The sequence below is a fragment of the Trachymyrmex cornetzi genome, unplaced genomic scaffold (genome assembly GCF_001594075.2).
Source record: "Trachymyrmex cornetzi isolate Tcor2-1 unplaced genomic scaffold, Tcor1.1 scaffold412, whole genome shotgun sequence".
Lineage (NCBI taxonomy): Eukaryota > Metazoa > Arthropoda > Insecta > Hymenoptera > Formicidae > Trachymyrmex > Trachymyrmex cornetzi.
The window spans coordinates 1,256,392-1,280,053 of NW_017298876.1; the positions used below are offsets into that span (position 1 = coordinate 1,256,392).

Sequence of the window (23,662 nt, forward strand, 5' to 3'; positions counted from 1 at the left end):
AATTTTATTTATTTACTAAACAATTAATGTCTACATTTCAAGGTAACTTTACATAAATATTGTTGAATTCATAAAGTATTTATATTAAAAAATTGAGATTTTTATCATTATTTTATAATACATTTTCATATATTTATATTAGAGTACAAATTTAAAAAATATTATTACTTATTTAAATAACTTTTGATCCAGATGGTCAATTGTTTCTATTTTTTTTGTATTATTATTAAATGCAATTTATAATAGTCTGTAATTTTTTCAAGTAATTCTTAACATATTGCATTTGCCATACAACCTCCTCAAAATGCATAAAACTTACAAAAAAAATTTACTTTGGAACCCAAAATTCCTTAAACGTGATCCCATATGGCTATATTACTAAAATGTTTTTTATATCTTAATTAAAATTACTATTATTAAGAATATATTATATTATATTATATATTAACGATCGTTTTCCTATTTATTAATATATTTGAAATTATCTGGATTTAATGGCAATTTTCTGAAAAACTAAATAGAAACCAAATGACAACATTAAATAAACACATCAAATATAGTTTATTAAGATAATATTTAAAAAAATAAAGATTTTAATTAGTGTGTCACGCTTTTTATTGTGGGTTTTCAATGGAATTTACATATTTATAGATCCGTAAAGAATAGTTGTTAAAAAGAAAGAATATGTTAAATAATGTCCATACACAAAACAATATTTTACAATAATTCACATTTTTTCGTCGTTGGAGTGTAAAAATACTCCAGATGACTATTCCCAGTTAATTAACTTCCATCTATCTGTGTGGACAATTTAAAGAATTGCATGTATGATGATATAATTACAAAGTTCCTATCTTAAGTTTTTATCGGGAGAAAATGCATGAGGGTAGATCCTTATCTAAGTCGCGGTCGATTTCTGAGGCAGTAAAAAGGGATAATATGATTATCAAACCATGCGCCGTCAAAAATAATGTGACTGAGCAATAAGAATAATAGTTTAAAAAGTATAATAATAGTTAGAAAAAAGTAATAACATGAAATCAAATGTAAAGCTCCTTTACGATGAAAAATTCGATTATATGGCTGCGTTAAAAATACTCGCTTTACGAAAGATGGAGGGCGAAAAATAAACAAAAATGTGAAAACTAGTAGGTATGTGACGAGAACGGGGGGGGGGGGGGGGATTTTTTCACACGTTCTTTCGCTTTGCGCGCTTTTTTATACAGTTGACGAAAATAAAACTATCGTATATAGTTGTTTTTGCTACATAGAAGAAGCACTGACCGTTCAATGTATGGATCGTTCAAAGGTTCAGGTTGATGGAAGATATCATTGTTTATAGCATGTTTGAAGGAGGGACATCAAAAGTCCAACGTATCCACAACAGGATAAAATGAATTTTACAATCGGAAAAAAAGGTGCATAATTTTCTCTCCTCCGGCAAGAAAACATAAGCAAATGTGGTATATCCAATTTGGCTTGTATATATTGAATTATCTTACAAATTGCGAAGAGTAATATCTTGATATCCCATTAATAAAAATATATCCTCTTCATATGACATGAACACTAGGGTGGCTCTTATTTTCAAAGTTTGAATTTTTTCGCGCTATCCTCTCGTTTGACGGCAGAAGGCGCACAAAACCATGCTTCGACATACACCCTGACAAGAAAAATACAAATATCACAGATCGTATCCTCTTCTTGTTTTCTTATACTTGTTTTCTTATATTATGAACTGCTGGTATTATCTTTTGCATTTCTTTGTAATTACATTTTTTATATATTTTATGTTTTATTCAAATATACATATTATATTTAAACCTGTTTATAAAATTAATGTGTCAATCGTAATTTTTATATTATTAATATTATAACCAATTTATTAAATAAAAGAGAAATTCATATATACATGAAATGTGCGAGCGAAGCGTGCGACGCGTAGTTTATATAAATTATGAAAGAATTCACACATAACATAAACCAACATGTAATTTCTTATTTACCGACACGAATCTTAAATTTATATGTATTATGGCAAGCATGCAGAAAAATTTTTTTATGTAACATAATACATGCTAAATGCTTTTTTCTCCTTTCCATTTCGATATCTTGGCAAGAGAGACAAAAGCAATAATCAGAACATGTTATCTATGTGACCCTTTCCATGAATCTACTGACATTTGAACAACCCTATCTGGCAAGAAAGCATTCTGTAGTCTCATAATGCACCGTGCTCGACAATGGTCCGCGTAACGTCGACCAGCTGGCCGTGGCGTCCCGCACTGCTACGCCTCTCGCATTGCGCCGCTCGGCGCCGCGCATTCTTCTCTCGAACGGGGGTGATCCTCACGTACCCGAGCCTGCGTAGAGACGCGCATTGCGCGCGCGAGCGAGACTCGGACTGCCAATCAATAACCGGAGTACAGGTGGGTCGTCGTCAACGGCGGCGGCAGCGACGACGGCGGCGAGGACGGTGATGACAACGAAGCGAGCGCGGCGCGCATATCGAAAACGAAGCTAACGTGACGCGACGTAACGCTGAGGACGTAGAAGAGGTTGACTTCTTTACCTTCGGTATTGACACGACGAAGGGTGTGAGACAAAGAAGAGACGGTGCCACTCGCGCGGAAGAGTTAACTGAGGGCGGAAGGTCATTGCGTTCTCACTCTCTCTATCTATCTCTGGCTCTTACCCTTTCTCTCCCTCTCTCTTTGTCTTTGTCTCTCCCTCCCCCGGAAACGAGAAATTGAAATGTCGGCTGTAACAACGATCGCGATCCTGCGAAGCGCGCAACGCGCCTCCGCTCGAACGTCCCTCTCGTGTTAGTCGCTCGGCCGCAGTGCGCTCGTACGGGAGTCGACTCGCACCACGTCGCTGGGATGATGAGCTGCAATCGACGGTGCTCGTGGAACTAGCATCATGTGCTACGTACGCTGAAAATTGGTGCGCCAACCGGGATCGTCGCTGCATGGCTGTGAGTCAAATCGGACTGTTCAGATAGATATGTTTCACGTGCGATACATCCCTGGTGACGATTGGACATCGCGGGCGCATATACCTTCTCCTGAAAGTGTGTTTACGGTCAGAGACATTGTCTTCGATCTTACTGGTTGCTACCAGCTGTAGCACGCCTATAGAGTATGGACTCGTCGGTAGTTGACCGTAGGCACTCCGTCCTGTCGATCAGTCGAGCGAACCTAAACGATTACAACCTGTGAGAAAAGCTATAGCGCAACAGATGTGCACAAGTTTAAGAAAGAAATAAAGTCTTCGCGTAATCCAACGAAATGCAAGTGATAGTTATCGAGCTTTGGACTCACACCAAAATTAAGGAAACTGTTTTATTTAAAGTTTTATAAGAACACGCGTGAAAACCACGCTGACAGTTTATCCTGCCGTGTTGTGATCAATCTGAAAAGTCAGTCTACCATAAGTCTATTCATCTTTTCATCGATAAATCTCGCAGTTAAATTGAAAGAAAACACATATGATCTCGTTCAGGACGAAATAGTCCGAATCCACGATTTACACATATCTCGGAGGAAAGCAGACTTTAGAGATCGGGAGAATCTATCACGCTGGACAATCGACTTGATTCGCCGAGAGCTTTTCTGTTTGGCTGATCATTAAGAAAATTCACGAGGTGTCGTACGTCTTCGTGACAGGAAATTGGAACGTCATCGCCGTGAAACGTCACCTGGCGCGTCCGTGGAGGACTCCCCAGTATTAGCCCGTGCCAAATTCATCGACGAAAGTGGACCATTTTCGTAAAATTCTTGTGTCTCGTCGTCTAGAGGGCTTACACCGAACATTTGTACCTGCGCCGAATTTCCAATTATTTATTGCATTGCGTCTTGTTAAGATACGCTGAATATTTGTTACGTTCCACTGTTCAAAACGCAGAAGTATCAAAGTACTAAACACGAGAAGAACCCCTTTACATTCCTTTGTGACCTCAATTTTGCTGAATAATATTTTCGCTTTGGACTTAAACAAATGTGAAGGAGAAGAAGAAGAAGAAGAGGAAGAGAAGGACAATTCAGACTGATATTCAGAAAGTTATCTTTTCCGTACTGAGACTGTCGTCACGTTCCATCCATTACTTATTGCTAATTAATTATTAACGAAGTTTACCGTGTCGCGATTTCTACGCGCCGACGGAGAAAGTTAAGTTTAAGTCGATTATACACATATATGCGCACACAATCATCCTTTTATATTTTATATCGATGTTTTGAGAAGAAAAAAACAATTTTTTAATTAAATAAGAGAGGCACCGCAACACAGAGGGATTGTTTATTGCAAGAGAGGACGTGGATTGCGATATTTAAGAAATTTTGTTTCCATGTTACAGACCACGAGAAACTAACAAGAATTATTGATATTAATTTATTTACTGATACACAGTTCATTTACAAGTACAGAATTCGCAACGAGTCGATGAAGTAATTTTGATGCGCACACGTCCCTATATACGTATAATAACAATGCACAACTTTTACTGTTAATAAGCACAAAAGAAAGTCTGCTTCATCGTTCGACAAATTTGGTTTTTACTTGAAGCATAAAGAGGAAACATAAAGCAAAAAAGGCACAAACGAGAAACGTAACGGAATATATTAACCCAACAGTCTTTCAAAGCGTCGAACTTTTAATCAATGCTCTTTTTCGCATTGTCTTGTCTTTTTATATTACGAGAAAATACCAAATAACAGAATACGATACCGATAACGATTACTTCGATTAAATTTAATTGCCTTACTTATATCGTGGACGAATAACGAAATTTGATCTTCAAGACTTGGTCGAAATACGGTGTTCGGGAATCGTGCCACGTAAATAAATAACGCGAAAGCGATTGACACAGCGATATCGTAATAATCACTTCGCCAAGATTCAACTATTCAAGGAAAAACTGTCGAAGTCGCAGGCCCCGGGTTCGTCCCAGCTGCGGGACGAACGCATAGCGTTGCGTTCAGTGAAGGATCAATCGATTGATCCACCAACGGTTATCAACGTGGCTACTCGACCGCCACCAGTGGTGATAAGGAGGAAGCAGATCCCACCGATTGAGGCAAAACGGCAGGACTCGAGCATCGCGGAATCCAGCATTTCTGACGAGGGTCCTCGATCCAGTCGCGAAAAACTCAACGACACTGCAGGGAGAAAGAGGAAGGATCGAGGACACTCTCGTTGCGAAGAATCAAAGCTCAAGGAGAACGCTCGTTGTGGGTTTGAATTGTCACTGGGGAACGACGGGGCCTGTGCGCGATCGGAAGTCGGAAGTCACTCGCGCAGAAAGCGGTACTTCTTGCCGAGGTCCACATCGACGAACGGCACGGCGCGGCGACTAGTATCCACGGAGATCGGCGGCGGTGGAACCACGTCGACGATCAGTTCGTCGTCATACGAGCGCGACCTGCAGAGCCTGCTGCACGGTCAGCCGCGCGAAAATATCACTGGCAACAAGTGCCGCAAAGAGGCTGGTACTTCAGCTAGTACCAGTGGACGCTTTGCCATCAAGATCAGCGGTAGTACCTCCTCGGATCTTCAAGAGGAAAGCGAGCTGTCGTCCGAGGAGAGAGACGCCTTGATCGAGAACATTAGAGCGACGTCGAGCGTTTGTCGCAACAGGATACCCAAGTTTGGCGCTAGACGGAGAGTTGTAACTGCCACCGGATCCTCCGTAGTCAAGGATTATTATCCTAGGACTGCGGAAAATCGACTTCTGGACTTGAACGAGGATTCCTCACCCACAACGCCGGCGACAACCCTGACGAGACATCATAACGTCCACGTGATCAACGAAAACGTCCACGTGATCAACGAGACGGATACTTTCCCCGACGACCTTCCCAACTCGTCTCAGAAACCAACCTCAGCACCGAACACCTTGTCTCTTGGCAGAAAACTTTCATCTTGGAAGAAGGAGGGCAAGGATCTACTCGTCAAGTCGGTTTCCTCGGCAAACACGCTCACCCCAACGACGATGACCTGCATAAAATCACCGGGAGCGATGTCAGAACATCTCTTGGGGCAATTCGAGGTCCCGGTTGCACCCACGACGGCGGTTCTCAGTGCCCTGCGAGTTAAAGGTGGCTCGCTACGGGAAAGCGATCGTAGCGAGAGGGTGACGGACGTACCGCGACAAAGATGGAGCAGCGTCAAGGACAAAGGTGGCAGTGTCAAGAGCCTATTGCTAGAGAACGGGGGTCCGCAACAACAGCCATTGAAGGATGCTCTTAGAAAAGAGGTATTTTATGGCATACTGAGAGAATAGTACTTGATATTTGTAACCATAATGGCATGGTAAAATAATTGTGATTCAGAACTCTGAGTTTTTTTTTATAATTATTACTGCTATGATGTAAGTATAATAGTTATATTTACAGTTCTATTATATAATTATGTTTATAGTCATTTTCGAATGTAACCTCATACATTCTTTGATATATAGAACTATAAATATAATTGTATGTATATATAATTACATTATAGCAATAAATTATAAAAATAAAGCTTCTAATCATATTTTATCGTGCAATTATAGTTACAAGTACCAAAAATTTTCTTAGTGTAGCTATAACAATTAAAACAGCTCAATAAATTAATCATTATCTTGTTGAATCGGTCTTCGCATATGAGTAAGTGATTCACAACTGATTCATGAATCGTTCAATACGTATTCCATTCTATGAAAACGGATCTATTATCATAGATTAATCAACATTACGACACAGTATTAAATTATTGAAATACTAATAATTCATACATACAATTTGTAATTTCTTATATTTGAAATTACCGCAAAAATATCAGTATAAAACGAGATACTGAGAATATTCGTATAATATCCAAAGCGTCTGACATTTGTGTGCGACCCTTACAGCGTTAATACTTTAAAATGGATACGAGTTATTTTCGGTAACACATTGATCGCAATACACACCTACATGCGGCTCTAACGTGACGGGAGATTTCAACCGCGATTCTAGTCGCTAGTCGTGTGTCTTATTGATGTAGATAAAAATAATACATACCTTGTTCAAATAGTTCATCAGTTCCTACATGCGGGTTTTATTCTAGGTGACTGATTACATAATTATTATCAATCTGGTGAAGAAAATTATTATCGTATGAGTTTTGGCATGAAAATGTAATCGTTTAAAAAATGTATCGGAGAACCACTGATGGACTGATAGATTCATTAATCATTAAACGTGAATCGATCCATAGATGGACAGAACTTTTCTACGTAGTCACCTGACTATCCCTTATTGTACTTGATAAATTATTAATATCTATATCCTCTTCCGTATAACATATTTCTCGATTAATATCTTCTCTGCATTATCAATAGAAATATTTTATTATTAAAAGAATATTTTATTCTGCTTAATAAAATAAGAGATGGCGGACTTATTATCTTTATAATAGAAGAATAGTAGAGTTTAATTTTAAAGAAGTCGCGGCATGAAAATGCGACAGAGAAGACAGAATGCCGAGCAGGAAATTGAAGATGTATATTTGTAACCAGTTCTCTTGAATCGGTCATTTGGTAAACCCTGACGGTTTCCCTGTTGAGTTCCCTTGATTAACTCGGCCAATACCATTTTCATCAGGGGAGACGCATTGTTTTCAATGAAAACACCATTGACGACTTTATACAACGGTTACTAGTTATGGTGAAGAGGATAAACATCGCATTACCATGCGTCTACCACCTATCCTTCAGTGGTAGACGCCTTACTGCTATTTTCAGACTATACTACATATGTATACACGGTATATTCTGGTAGGCTACTGCCTCGTTGAAAAACATCGATCATCTCCCTCCTATAAACTCACAATTAAATACCCCAAATACAATTATATTAATAATGTAGTAAAATAATAATAATAATGTATAATAATAATGTCCATATAGAGATTTAGATTGAGTTGGAGTTTAATCAATCAGAAGAAAAAAAACCAATATCAAATTTAGTGAACTTTGCTTTCATATTGGTCAAATTCCAATCCAATTTCAATCTCAATTTCTAGTCTGATACGGGTTTGACGAAGATTCTTGTTGATATGGAGTTGCAATGTAATGGAGCGAATTGGCTTGATTTTCATATTTTAATTGTTGTTTGTTTTATTGTGGGTCCTTCTTCCTTATCACTATAAAATTGTAGTGCAAAATTTTATTTCTAGTAATACATTGAATGGCGCACGTTATAATTTTACAAGACTAACTTGTTTCCATTGTAAATTGCACGGTAATTGCCTTTAACAATTATGTTATGCTAAATTATAGCTTCATGCTAGCGCATTATCAAAGTTTTACAAATAAAAGTCAAACTTAGGAGATGTAATTTGTTAGAAGGATCCTTTGGAAAGTTATTGAGCGAATGCGCCTTTATGACTCATTACGTGACACGACAATTAATGCATTCCTGCAATTCCCAGTGAGAAATGACAATAAAATCGATTCAACATTGATTTGATGATTTCGATTCGATGTCGATTCCACTATCATTTCTCACTGAGTTAGACTTGATAACCGAAGTATCAATAACCCTTTTTGCTGACATAAGATAATATTAATTAACAGGGTTCAAAAACGTTACTTTTCAGTTACTTTGTCGTTATTTTTTAAAGTAAACAATTTGATGACGATGTTATAATTTTTTATGATGGTAACGCTAACTAACTAAACGCTAAGGTTGTGCTAAAATCAAAAAAGTAATTTTGAAAAATAATTTGCCATTGCGCCATTACTTACTAAAAAAAATAATAAGTAACGAATAATATATAATTATATAACGATACTCGTTACAAGTAAAAAGTAACGCGTTACAAATTAAGAGTTATTTTTTTCAGTAACGAATAACCTTTTCAACTATACTCGTTACAAGTAACAATAGACTTTTCTAAATCTCATTACCATTACCGTCATAAAAAATTCACAATTACCAAATCGTTATTGTAACATGGTAACGACCAATAAAGCAACGGTGTTACAAGTAACGCGTTACTTCCTAAAACTGTTAACTAATCGGATATACTTTTCAAAGTATGAAAATTCTTGCGAGAGTAATGTACAATTAATTGCTGCTACTAACTACTGTACAAGACTTTATGCGATAAATGACACTAATTAAAGATGAATTATATTAAAATTAATAAATTAAAGATAAATTATAAATTAAACATAAATTATATGGAAAAATAATAAATTAAATTCTCGTTTCCTGAAAATACGAATACGGAACTGTAATAAAAGCATCTGATAATGTTTCATGTCGCGCGCAACTGTGCGGCCGTTATCAGATCGATACGTAACTGTCTCTTCGCGAACAAAGAAAGATGACATGCGTAGGGAAGTGAATGAAAATAAAAAAAAGAATAATATTTCAAAGAGATATATATGTATATATGTGTGTGCGTGTGCGTGCGTGCGTGCGTGCGTGCCTGCATGCATGCATGCGTGACTTTGTCAGAAATATAAAGTATTCTTCATTTATTTCATTTTCTTGGAAAAAAAACAGTAAAAAGTCAAAATAAAACTAACAAAATATTAAAATTTTTATAAAAATTAATTTTATTTTTTAATAAAAATGTTTTTTAATTTACTTCTGTTAGATATAAAACGTCAATCTATGGGAGTGCTTCATACTCATGACCAAGATTGTATTTTAGACTATACTTATGACAAATTCGATTGAATGCGCTCTGTGCGCACTGATGCACATTAAAGCTGTAGTACACAAATGCACGTAAAAATATATGTTCAATATAAATATAAAAACTAATTAAACCATGAAATCTTCAATGCATTTCATTGTGCTTTCAAGTAAAATCTGTATTTTATAATTCGAAATATTTGCATTTTACTTTTACATAGATTAAATCAGTGTACAACGGCTTTAATATGCACTGAACCATATTCGCTATTAGAAATATAAAATATAGATATAAAAAGAATATTTCAAATTCATTACAGTTATGATCTCAATGTACGTAAATTGAATGAAATTCATTATAATGCACTCCGATCAAAGTTTTAATAATTAAAATTTAGGCAACCATTAGAATAAGGTCTCATTAATTATAGCATAGTTAGGTAAACCCATATAAAATATTATATAAATTTGATAGAAATTTCTACATTTGTTAAGCAGTTACTGGACAGTTATATTAAGAGGATTCTAAATTAAATACTGAACTCCAATTCGCTGTTTTATCTTATACACAAACGATTTACAACACATGTGTATAATTTACGAAACATCAACAAATCATTAATGTTGTACATTAATGTTGTACGCACACATGACAACAAAATTTTTATGCAATTTTTTCTCTTGTACTAAAGCTCTTAAGCTCATTTCTAAAACTATAATATTATTCTTTCATGTAATCCCTAGCAGACCTAGTCCGTACAAAATTTGTTTATGTTATATGAAAAAGTATAAAACTTTTAAATCATAAGTCAAAAGTATAAGCCATTGTAAGCCGACACTGGATAATAATATTAATAATATATAAAATTTATACATATTATTAACAATAATTGACAATTGCAGCCGTTTCGGCCACGATTTAAGTCATCTTCAATGTAACAACGAAATATTAACAAAGAATATTGAACGTTACATTAAATTGTGATATAATATGTATAAAAATAAGGCACTTTGTAGAACTGAAGATATATCGGAGATATATAAAACTTTTATACAGAACATCTATTGTTACGAGTCGGCGCCAGAAATCGATAATAAAACCAAAACTGTAATCCAATCGGTTTTTGTTTTTCATATGAAATCATCTGGACTGTATTATTGACTTTAATTCTGAAGAAGGATTTTTAAATCTGTAAAAGTAATACACACATACTTTTAAAATTAGAATTCCTTGTTCTAGATAAAGAGCGACAGTACATTTTCAATTATAGCGCAAAAACGGTATTTAGAAATTCGCTCAAAAACTAAAGGACTATAGATAAATATAATACGAATCTCCTAAACCGATGCTTTCGTCAATAAAACCGCACACACTGATTTGATTTATAGTTCAGATGCTGAAAACACATTCTTGATGCCTGTTTGGTTACTTTCAATAATTACGTTTTACGATGAATGTATAATATCGCTTTGAGGAAATAACTACAATGTACTAAACTAAAATCATTAGAAAAAATTGCTAAAAATTGTTACTAAAAATATAAACTTAAATTATGTGAAAAATATTTGAATAATTTATGAAGAAATTAATTTAAATTAGAAAATTTAATTATAATTTAAGTAATAAGTAAAGTAAAAAAATTTTTGTCGAGTGTGAGCAGCTTATATTCTTTTTACTAATTTTGATAGTTTCACATTAAAGTATATCTCTTATTGTCAGTAAAAGTAAGCATCGGTTACTTTTACAAATAATTAAAATCTTTTCATAAGATTTCTATAATCTCTCAAACTGAGATTGATACAAAGGAAAGTATTAAAATTTTTAATTGGGAGGATTTATGATGAGAATGCAATTTACGATCATAATTCTGAATAATGGAGATGATATATTATACTATCGCTTTAATAATAATGAGAGGTTTTTGCATCGTTTATTACGCTAATTACGCTAATTTTGCGAGAAATGAAACCGGCAGATTAGTGAATTAATAAGTGGATTAATAATGGGAAGTGAAGTAAAATGTTCCATTGTCGCCATGCAGGTGATCTTGATTACAATCTCGATTGCAAACATTTATTAAAAATGATGCACACCTTTTCTGTCCTTCGTCGTTATAGCATCGCGTGTTTTTAATACTGTACAACAAGGCAGTACATGCTTCTTCTCAGCCGTATCGCCGCGCGGTTAAAATGGTTCATCGGACATGCTCATAAAATGTCAGTCGCCATCACTTAACACGACCTTTCCGAGTGCACTTAGCACATGGTCGATGGATATTAAATCAATGTCATATAATCATACAAAACGAATTGAAGTGGAAATTTCACTTCGGGCCGTATTAACTTACGATGCGTAATAGAATTATTGTTGGCATATGGCATAAAATCGATGTGATTGTCTTGTTGATTTCTAATCTTGACAGCGTCATAATTAAGATACATGTCGCTTTTCATTCTGTTTATCGTATTTATTATTTTTAATTGAGTTCCGAAATTGTAAATTGATCTAAATGCAAATTTCTTGCTACTTAAATCTCGAGGGAAGACGAGTAATTATAAAGAAAGAAAATTCAAGCTAATTGTAAGCTATATATGAAGAAAATTTTCATATTGTTTGGTTGGAATCGGCCATGGCGAATATCAATGAATGCGCCTTGATACTTTTATTTATCCTATCCTATTTTTGATTTTTACGATTCGCGTTATTACGCCCGATTACTGGGGCGAAGCTGTTCGCGATCTTATATTGTATCTTCGTCACGGTTGTAATATCCAGGAGCACAAACTCGCGCAGGAATGTTCTTTCTTTTTCAACACGAAGAAAGATCTTCTTTCGGATTCTTCATTCAGCGACAAATACTTTATACTATCGAATTTTTTTTTAATCAAATATCTTATTCATATTATTAACAAATAATTTATGTTGAAACACAGCAAGCACAGTAATTTATGTTAAAATATTGCATTCGAATTAATTAGAAACTGGAACATGTGCAAGTCTTGTTGAATTCGAGATTAATTTATCAATTTTATAGATTATGATTGATCATCCTTCTCGTAGTCAATATTCTAAATTATTGAGTACCAAATCTGTTTTATTTGTACTATTTCTACTTCATTTTGCGTTATTAGTTGTCGTTGTCAATTTATGTCTAATATAAATGTGGAAGCATAATCCATTAACGAATAAATTAATTTTTGTTTATTGAAGAAGAGCGATAGCTTGTGTTTGATGAAGTTAATAATTATAACATTATAATTGTATATAATAACATTATAACTGCATATGTTAAATATCACAGATAGTTGAGGCTGCAAATGTAAAAATAGCATCTAATTTCAGCTAAATTTAACATTATAAATGTGTCAATTTAACATAAAATTTGTTTTTAAGTTGTTTATTTGTCAAAGTATTACGCTTCTTGTGTAATTTTTTAAATAATATTTGTGTTACTTTCTAACATATTTATCTTATGTTAAATTAACATAAAAATTTGGGTGGACTGTTTGGAACATGTGAAATGTGTAAAATTTAACACAAAATTTTTTATTGTGTAGAATTGTGTTATTTTAATACTAAAAAATATTCAATATCAATTATAAAATACTCTGTGCTTAATTCAATTTAACATAAAATATTCAAATAACATAATCACATTATTTTTAATTAACATTTGAGTGTAAAAATTTAGCATAATAATTTTAAGAACCGGTTTAATATAAAATGTTTTTTACTACATAACACATTGTTGAACACTTTAAGTGTGCATTTTTTTGACTAGTTGAGTATCGCAAATTTTAATTGTATTTTTTAACATATCTGCTTTCTAAATTTTAGCTTCGTTTCGGATTTTTATGATTCATTTTTAGTACCCCTGTGTATCCAAACTTTGGCTTCCCGCATTTATCAAGCCATGAAGTCAGACCGGCGAATTCAGACGGGCCAGAAGCGAATGTTTTCTGAAAGCACTCTTCGACATCGTTGCGCTGGCTGGCTGAAACAGATCTCTCCGTCTCGAGCGCTTAGTTTTGCCGCGTGTACGCGAGCGTGCGGCCGCGGAATCGTGGTGAGAACGCGGAGAGTCGGCCGAAATTAGATCACTTCGCGAAGTCCGCTGGAATTCGTTCGGCGTCCCCGAAAGTTACTTGACTGGAACGAGCATATCTTCCTGCACGACACGCAAAATATAATAGCAGCGACAATTGCCGTTATTACCGCGTAATTCGATTTTTCTAAGGGAAACGAAATGATTGTTCAGCTGAGGAATAGTGTTGAGGAGGATTTTATGATATTTCTCAAAAATGTCCTTTTTAATTGAATTGACTAAAAGCCGGACTTTTTCTCGATCTTAAAGATTTCAATTGAAAAGTAAAATATTTTATATCGTGTGAGGGAATTCAATACAGTTGTAATCTCTTGTGAGATTTGTTGGAAATTAATGGACTGGAATTTTCGCGAAAACTCGCAGGTTCCTTCTAATTGTAAGTCTATTTTGATGAACATCACCGGTCGCTTACTTTAAGTCGATCCTTCTGCGAGAGCAGAACTAACACTCAAAATGTCGATCCTTCTGCGAGAGCAGAGCTAACATTCAAAATGTAATTAGAGGAAACTTTATGAAATTTGCTGAAATTTACTTGACGTTCCCAAAGACGCCTAAGGCTATCCGATTGGAATCAGTCAACATTCACGATTTTATTTTAACACCATACAGTCGCAAATATTATCGTTGGTACTTCGAAGTATCGAAAAACTCTTATCCCAGGAGATTTTTCAGGATTACATAGAAATCTCCGAAGAATCTTCGTTTGATGTATATAAATAAACAAAAAAATTGAAAACGGTTTAAACTCTCCTGCCATCTTGAATTGATCAATTTAAGTTAAAAGCAATCTTTCTATTCACATAAAATTACGAGAGATTGAGCAAATCTCACTGCTTGCTATCTAAAGACATTTGGAAATTAGAAATAATAATGTAAATTGAGCGTAAAAGTGCTACTCAAAACAATAGTTCTACTGAATAATTTAATGAGAATGTTTATGACCGATGTAGCGAGCTAGGTGTTAAATTTTCAAATAAGAAGACGGCTCTTTAAACATACACGTTCAATGCTTCTTCAGTTCTACTATACCTCGAAAGCCTCGACTTAAATACTATTTGGATCGAGAGTGAGACCTTTTGTATGAAAGTAGAATCACGGAAACACACAAATACACAGACTCGCTTTGGCAAATCGATCGGACCTCCCATAAAGACGACATAAAACTTCCTCTTTGTCCTCGTTTTCGTGAAGAAGTTTACGAAGCTTTCCAGCGTTCGACAGATGTTGTTTAAACAGGAAATACGATCGTACTTTGCGTTTAGAAATGCGCATAAAGATTTTTATACTCGATTTAATATAGAATTTTTCAAGTCGTTAATATTAACAAGGATATGTAAAGTCGACTTTTTGAAAGTCGAACAGATGTTAAATCTGATACGGAAATAATAAATTTCTTTCTAAATCTTTCATTTTGTGGAAGATTACTAAGTAAACAACCATTGTATCGAGAACAGAGAGAAACTGATGGAAGTTTGTGGTCCCGCATGTTTTCTTTTTCGAGATACAAACCAGATGCGTAAAGAATTCTTTGAAGGTAACATCCAGTTTGGCTCTAGTATTTGCTATCAACTGCAAGTACACTACAACCTTGGAAATTTTAATCAACTACGGAAGTTCCGTTCGTAATATGAATTTTATTCCGCGCATCGGACATTTCGAAGAGACACTTGGAAATCGTTTAGCAAGAAAGTCCGAAAATACGCAATAGTGAAACAGGTGGTTTTCGCGACGTTGTTTATTTTCATCCTTGTGCGCATGCTAAAAGCATCAAGATATCGGCAGCAGTGGTAGCGTCCGAACGAGGTCCGCCACGGTTGAGAATGACACTGGAATTTTTCATGAGAATATCTGGAACCATGATGCGCTCATATTTCTTAAAGGGAAAGAAGCAGAAGTTTGGCTCGACTCTGTCGACGGTAATTGATGTTTGTATTATAATATTATTTTAATATTTTATTTTAATAGAATTGTGGGAAATGTATAATTACCTTTCATACGAATTTATTGTTATTCCTTTTGCTGCTACAGGCGCCTTTAAACGTTCCATTGATATTGCTGCTGTCGCCTAAAAACGGTAAATTAACATTGTTAAAATGATACTGTTGACGTCTAAAAATGTTTAATTGACGTTAAGACAAAAAATGTGATGTAGGATTATTGTATATAGATCCGTATTTTGAAGTACTGCATCCAAGTAAAGTATTATTAAAGTTATTATTTTCTTAAAGTTAAATTTTAACATTAAATGTTTTTACAAAAATTATTGTTATTAAAACTGTATTAATTATTATTTTTATAATGAATACTTATACTTGAACTTAAATAGAAACATTAATTTATTAAAACTTTTAATGTAATATAATTTTGTGTTTCCTACAAAATGACGTGCAGTGTGTGTCAAAGAAGTTCCGCCATCTATAGCGTCAGTCACGGCTGTATGTCTACTATCTACCGCGCTTTGCTCTAGATTTTGTTGCAACGAAAAAATTATTGTCAAATTATGTATGGTCATAAATGTATTTCAGCTCAATCTTGTGCATTTCTATTTGCTAGTCAAAAAAAATTTACTATTACTTACCTTATCAAAATTTAATTACATTGATTTACAAGATTTCTGTTTCTCCATAGAGTAAAGCGGGGCTATTCTGTCATTTTCAACTTTAAAGTAATACAAAGATTTACGATAACAAACAATATCTCTTTGCAGGGACGTGCTTATAATTACATTATACAATCATAATTGTTCCTTGAGAGCACAAGTACAACCTTTAAATAATCAACATGTGCTGTTCAGAAACATAAACATTATCGCGAGAAATGGACGAAAGTGCTCCTCTTTACCCTACCTGAATGGTGATTCTTATATATATGTACTTTTTCAATGTAAAAAGCCCTACAAATACAACTATTATTTGTTAAGAAACGAATATTGATAAAAATTCATTATTTAATGTTTTTATTCATCAATATTATGATTATCTAAATTCTTAATACGAATCTGTATATTTAATCTCATTATTGTTTAAATATTACAGTGATAAAATCGGATTAGTATTTCAACTACGCAATTCGTGTTTTACTTTCGCGATATCTATATACTTTTCTCTCTCACATATCATCTTAATCTATTCACGTTGTTTATTCACGTTTATCAGGGCTATCAAGCGACGAACATGCTCGTCCAATTTGCAATAGAACGGTGCGTACATTCCGCTTGGTATCGATCGTAATATTGCGGTGCAAATCCAACGGACGCATTCATCGGGCTGACCCGTTATGCATTTCGAGGCCGTATATCTCAAGAGCGCTAACAGGAGCTTTGACAGGAGCTTTCTTCTCGTTAAAACGGATTATAACTCCGCGCTGTCGCCGACGCGACTCATTTTCAAGGTAGCACGTCAAAACGCGTCGTTCACGTGACGAAAATACACGTTCAACTGCGTGGAATGTCCATATGACTAACATCATTGTCTCGCGACGCTTGATCAAATTAGTTCAGGATAAATCTCACCTAATTTTAGATGACTTACTGTATTTATGAAACTCCATCATATTCGAGATACGTTCAATATAAAATTAGCATAATCAGTAACTATAGTTTTATTTTCATCGTTAAAAAGTGATTTTAAATGTGACGCTTAAATTTCCTGTTTTTACTAGTACGACACTATATTTATTACACGAGGTCGGTATTTACGTAACTCAAAGAGTATTTTTCGCACGGCTTTGTGCACGGGGACTCCAGAAGTTTCTTTAAAAGCGTTCTTATCGCTACAGAAGTTACAAATACATATTTTACTTGTATACGTCGGGTACATATTTACGCAAGAAATGAGTCCGCCATGTGTCTGCAAATATTAAATCCGACCATAGAGAAGTCGGGCCATCGTAAAGAAATGCGTAATCGCGAATTGCCTATCATAAAGCGAATTAACTATTGTATGACTTTCAGTAGAAGTGCTCTGAAATTTCGGAATTATGAGCCTGTTTTTTTTGTCTCCACGATTATTTTGTCATCGCACAAAGTTTTAAAGAATTCTCTTCGATTTTGCATCAAAAGTCTTTGTGAATCCCTTTTACAACGCAACAGTTGTGACGTGGGTGATACCAGATTTTTTGAAAGAATATCAATTTTGTGTCATTACGCTTGTAATATTTTTCGCGCTACTTATTTCTTAGCTATTTTTCCTGGTTCGTTGAACGTAATTAGTAGATTATGATCACGTAACACGATAGTTACTCAATAATTCCAGGTCATGGCGCGTGGTAACTAGCTAATGCTATCCGCCTCATCCTCTTTCGTATGTTCGATTACTTCATCTCCATTACATCCAAATGAAGCGTCTTGAATTAAGGGAGAATTCCACACAAACATCCTCATAAATTAATATTAAGTTCACCGAGTAATAAATTGCAATTATTATGCTAAAAGATTCTTTTCTGATTTTTCTTTTTTTTCGCCATTTGATAAATTACTTATTTAACATTATATTTGGAACTTATTCCAGTATTTAGAGAAGATAACTGACAAAACTTAACCATCCGTGGTTGATGTCAAAATCTATAATGCAGTTATTGACGCTATCTAACACTCATTTAATTTATATTATTTAAAAAGTACTAATTAATTCAAAGAACCAATTAAACTCGTATTTAAAAAATGAATATTAAATATATTTTAATAAGGATAATTTAAATTTTTGCAGATGTAACATACAGAAAATTGAATTGTTTGACATGCTTGACAAAAAATTTATAACTGAATGAGTCTAATATATCCATTGTCAACTGCAGAGAATTAAAGGAAAAATAATACAAAGATAAACAAGGAAATATTAATTTTGAAGTGAAAATTAATTTTTACGATGCATTTATTAAACTAGATGGCATGTGTTTTCGGAATTCGTTTTTACCAGAAAAAGATCCCTTATAATTTATAAAGGACGGCACAAAGTATGGCAATAACTTCGGGTCATTGGAATGAGGTCATCCTTCTTACCTAACATCGGGCGCATGAATAAAACATGACTTACCTGAATTTACATTCTCGCGGCTATCTCTGACGAGCCAACCAGCGAGTTTCTACTTCGCCCTCCCCTGACTCGCCCGAGTACACGCTTTCTACCAGATGGAAGCTGATAATAAAAAATCGATAAAGAAGCTAAAGAAGAAACTAGCGAACTATCCTGAATCTTCTTTTTAAAAATATTTGTAGCGGAATGGATTTACTTTTTATTGGATGTTGAACGTCCAATAAATTGGATGAGATCAAAATGTATAAAGTACAATCGCGTTGCTCCAAGATCAAAATTCGATGACAATTGCGTATAATTGATAAAAATGTCGAATTTTTTAATCTAGGAAAATATATGCTAAATTTTTTTAAAAAGATGCAGCAACATATTATTATTTAGAAGTAGGAAAAGTAAATAATAAGTAAAAACCAATAAAAACTTATAATAATTAAAACAACTAATAAAGAAGATCAAATAAAAATTGAACGCAGAAATTGGTAAAATAATAAATTTAAAATGGGCTAAATTACAGCAATTCGAAACTTTATTCAAATATACGGAAGTATAGAACAAAATGTTAGTAAATATTGGTCCAATAAGATTCTTTTGAGTAAATATTGCGTTAGTAAATACTCGGAATCACCAGCATAAGACACCAGTAACGTGATGGTAAATAATGATATCCCCATCAGCAATATCCCCATCCTATTTTCCATTTTTATCAGCTTATCGGTCGCTTATCCGTCGGGGGGTTGATAATAATAAATCAACGAGCACAGGGGGATGAAGAAAGGGGGAGTAAACTACGACTTTACCCAGGATAGGATCGTCAGTTCGTGTTACGAGCCTCTGGAGTGCGGGTTACCATTATCGAACTCCGGAGCTAATTCTTGTTAGATTAGACGATCGAAAAGGAAAGACTATCAGCGGCTCAGTGTTGTACCTCCGACACTTCACGGACCAAAATATGCTGGTTAAGGGTGTGACAGCGGTGCTACCCTAACCCGCACACCACTTCTCGTGAGCGGATACCTAGCCAGCCAACCCCGAGCCAATCGAACGGATGCCTCCCTTCGTCGGGCCGCATTGCATCAGTGTTAAACTGGCGCTCGGACGGTACTCTTCCGGTTCTTCCCACGTTCTCGCGCGCCGTAAACAAGCGTCCCCGATTCCGAGCGCCGCGTGGGATCGATAATTCGAAATATTGTTCGTGTTTCAGGAGAGCTCCCGGTCCATTTCATCGCGCCCATCAATCCACGAAGCTACGCATTCAAAAATTTTTATTCAATGATCGATAGTGATTGCTCCCGCAGGTAGATTGACATTTCCAGCATTTCTTCCGATGCCGTGTGTTCGGCGCAGAATATCACATTGCAAATCGCAATCGTTTTTCACGATTTATATCGGGGCTCGGCGACGATTATTCGATTCGGTATTATGACGGAATCAAGTACAAGGCTTTGAAAGAATTGCGGATTACGACAGCGAACTAAGTGAATAAGCTCCCGCTCGAGCACAAAGCCAGGTGTTATAAACCCACTCGCCTGGCACTTGTGACGATAATCCCTTGCGCGAACACCCTCAAACATCAGCGAATTGCTCGGAAGACAATAGGGAGTAACAACTCGGCGGGAAAGAGTTCACCAGCTTTAGTGACGATGCTCTCGGAAATGTGGAGCAGCGTGATTCGAAAGATCTACTTTCATCCACCAGCCGGATCGGGTTGACGAAATGGATGTACGGGAAATTTTGGCGTAACTTATCCCCCTTGGACAGATCTCCTATCATCGATTTATTATGTCTTCATTAATCAATTCTCGGTAAACCGCGCGCGGTTAAATAGCAGAGAGTTTATAATAAGTAATTTGAAACGCTTCTGTATTAGACGTCAGCACACAGTCTTGCAGTCGCTTCCGTACTCTTCTTCAGTATCTTGTAAGAGATGTGAAAGGCCGCTCATATAGCATCACGTTCCACGCGCGGCGCTTTATAAGTGTATTTTATTCGCAATGCAATTTAGCACGAACAATATTGACCTGGTAGCAACGTTACACCACGTATGCCTGCGATAATGTTACCGGAACGTTCGCCGTGAGGTACATAAACGACGTACTGATGGGAAATTTTCTGTTATCTCTCTGAAACGTGACACATAAAACACTCTATATATCGAACTGCATTAAATTTATATCGTATAATATCGATGAAGACTTCCTTTTCGACGGATAATATTTTATGAAATATTTCACTCTACGTAACGATTTGGAGTCAGAAAATGTGAAAAAAATGATGCGAAATATCTCAAAATTATCTTCAATATTACCTGTCGCAGGTGCTGTCCCTCGGAGCAGACATTCTCCCGGCGTACAAATTACAGTCCCCCAGAATCCATAAGTGGACCATATTACACTACTCGCCGTTCAAGGCAGTCTGGGATTGGATTATATTACTACTCGTGATGTACACCGCCATATTTACGCCGTATGTCGCCGCCTTTGTTCTATCGGATCCGGATTACAACAGCAGAAAGAACAAGAAGTACAGTGATGACCCCATCGTTATTATAGACTTCATAGGTGAGTCACATTATACCAAAGTTTATTATTTTACTTTTAGTCTAAAATTGTGCGATTAATAATACTCCAAAATAATTTAAGGATATTGATCAGGACGTTAGTTATTGTTACAAGTGCAATTATCATAGTAGTAACCATAATAGATATCTTTTGTCGATTAATTTGATAGTAAGATGGTTTAATAGCTCCCCCCTCTCTCTCCCCCTCCCCCCTCTCTCTCTCTCACAACATTTCAAGACTTGAGTGAAATTTATAATAGAAATAAATAAAGTATAAAGACGTTGAGAGACTATTGCAAATGTAATTATGATAACAGTGATAACAATAGTTTTTATGTCAATTAATTTTAATAGTGATATGATTTAATAATTGCCACAGCTTTTCGGGACTAGAGATAGATTTTATGATAGAAATATTTAAAATAAAAATAAGCAGTTATGTATACTTAAAATAAGGACATGTCTATTATAAGTGAAATTATGATAGTAGCGGTAGTAATAGTTTTTATTTTTTGATAGTGAGATTGTTTAATAGATGCCTCAGCTTAACTTTTTAAGACTAGAATGAAATTCTATAATAGAAATAGGTAAAGTAAGGACATTGAGAGATTATTATATTTGCAATTATAATAGTAGTAGTGATAATACATTGAAACCTCATAATAGCGAATCTCGAAATAGCGCGAAAAATCCTTTCCGTGTTATGAATAGCATGAGTGAGAAGCAGTATCTACTAAAATCTTGAATTTTATTGTTTTGGAGTGAAATAAGGCGATCTCGTTGTAATGTTTAGACTCTCGAACCGCTCGCTATTACGAGGTTTCAACGTAATTTTTATTTTAATTTAATAACAAAACTTATAATAGTTGCCTTAGTTGAACTCTTCAGTGAGTAAAATTAAAATTTCACTAGAACCCGAAATTCTATAATTGAAATAAGCAAAATATTATACATACAAAAGCTTTTTGAGAGATAAAACTGGCTCTTAGAATATTAAGTTTTGAATTTGATATTGACACTCGAGTAGCACTGTATGACGTTTCATACAATGTAGGATAACACGTGTCACGACTGTCTGAAACAATAGAACGGAAAAAGAGATAGTATGAGAATAGAACAAATGGAGAAGAAATCGGAGAAATGTTTAAACGAACAGTTCTGAAGATGCTATCTGACATTATTTCGCTTCATTGAAACTTTGAAAAATGTAACACTCGATATCACCGAAATATAGAAATAAAATAAAGATTAACGATGGATTCCTTTGATGAAAGAGAGATATATGATAGATTATATGATAGAATGTAATCTATCATATATGTATTAGGTATGGGAATAAGTTTCTGCCCATTAAAGAAATGTCGTTAGTAGCACTGCTTGTGTGTTTGATAAAACGGCAGTACATATATTTGAAAGGTGTGTTCAAGCTTTTGAGCCCAGTAGTTGATACTTGTTCGAAGCGATTTGTTTGAACCAAGCTTTGAAACAAAAATGACCGGAATGGGACAATAGGCACGATAAGCTGACACCTACATATGACAACGCTAGGCCACACATTGCAAAACCGGTCAAGAAATACTTGGAAGGAGTGAAGTGGGAAATTCTGCCCCACCCACCGTATTCACCGAACATTGCTCCTTCAGATTTCCATTTGTTCCGGTCCATGCAGTCGGCCCTTTCTGGAGTGCGATTCAATTCTTATGAAGGTATGAAAAAATGGCTCGATGAATGGATCGCTTCAAAAGAACCAGATTTCTTCCTTCGAGGAATCCGTTTATTACGAAACGTTACTATGAAAAGTGGAAGATAGTTGTCGTTTCGAATAGAGTTCATTCAATACTTTGAATGAACTTACTTTGTATTGTTTTGTTTAAATAAATACATCTTTTTCATTTAAAAAGGGCAGAAACTTATTCCCATACCCAATATAAGCAGAGAATGGAAGTAACTCGTTGCTTGTAACGAAGTTACAGTTACAAGCTTGTGTCCAACCGAACCGTGTCCAATCGTGTGTAAAGTAACGATAAAAGTAACTATAAAATCCGTTACTGTTATCAAAAAAATGTAATTTTTAAAACTACGTTACCGTTACCAAAAAAAAGTAAAATCAGTTTCATAACTACGGATGTTATTAAACCCGTTTAAGTATGCCGTGTAAACGTGATCATTAATTCCTATTCTTCCATTATGTGTAGATCCTTACTTTATTGGGTTATAAACAAATCGATATATACAAGTCTTAACACTCAAAGCGAGTTTTTCAGCAGAGGCACAAATCGACACAAGAGTTATTTT

General features: G+C 35.0%; 1 protein-coding gene across 9 annotated transcripts in view; it reads left to right on the forward strand.

Annotated features, from left to right (window-relative positions):
• Positions 1 to 23,662, forward strand: part of sei (potassium voltage-gated channel seizure) — a 151,575-nt gene that overhangs the window by 107,909 nt on the left and 20,004 nt on the right. For 8 of the 9 annotated variants that reach the window (XM_018512485.1, XM_018512486.1, XM_018512491.1 and 5 more), the window contains exons 1-2: positions 4,854 to 6,256; positions 21,125 to 21,368. In XM_018512485.1, coding sequence (XP_018367987.1) covers positions 5,993 to 6,256; positions 21,125 to 21,368 — 508 coding nt within the window. In that variant the 5' untranslated portion in view covers positions 4,854 to 5,992. Of the gene's footprint in view, positions 1 to 4,853; positions 6,257 to 21,124; positions 21,369 to 23,662 lie in introns of those variants that run through there. The other variant, XM_018512493.1, reaches the window with a different exon arrangement.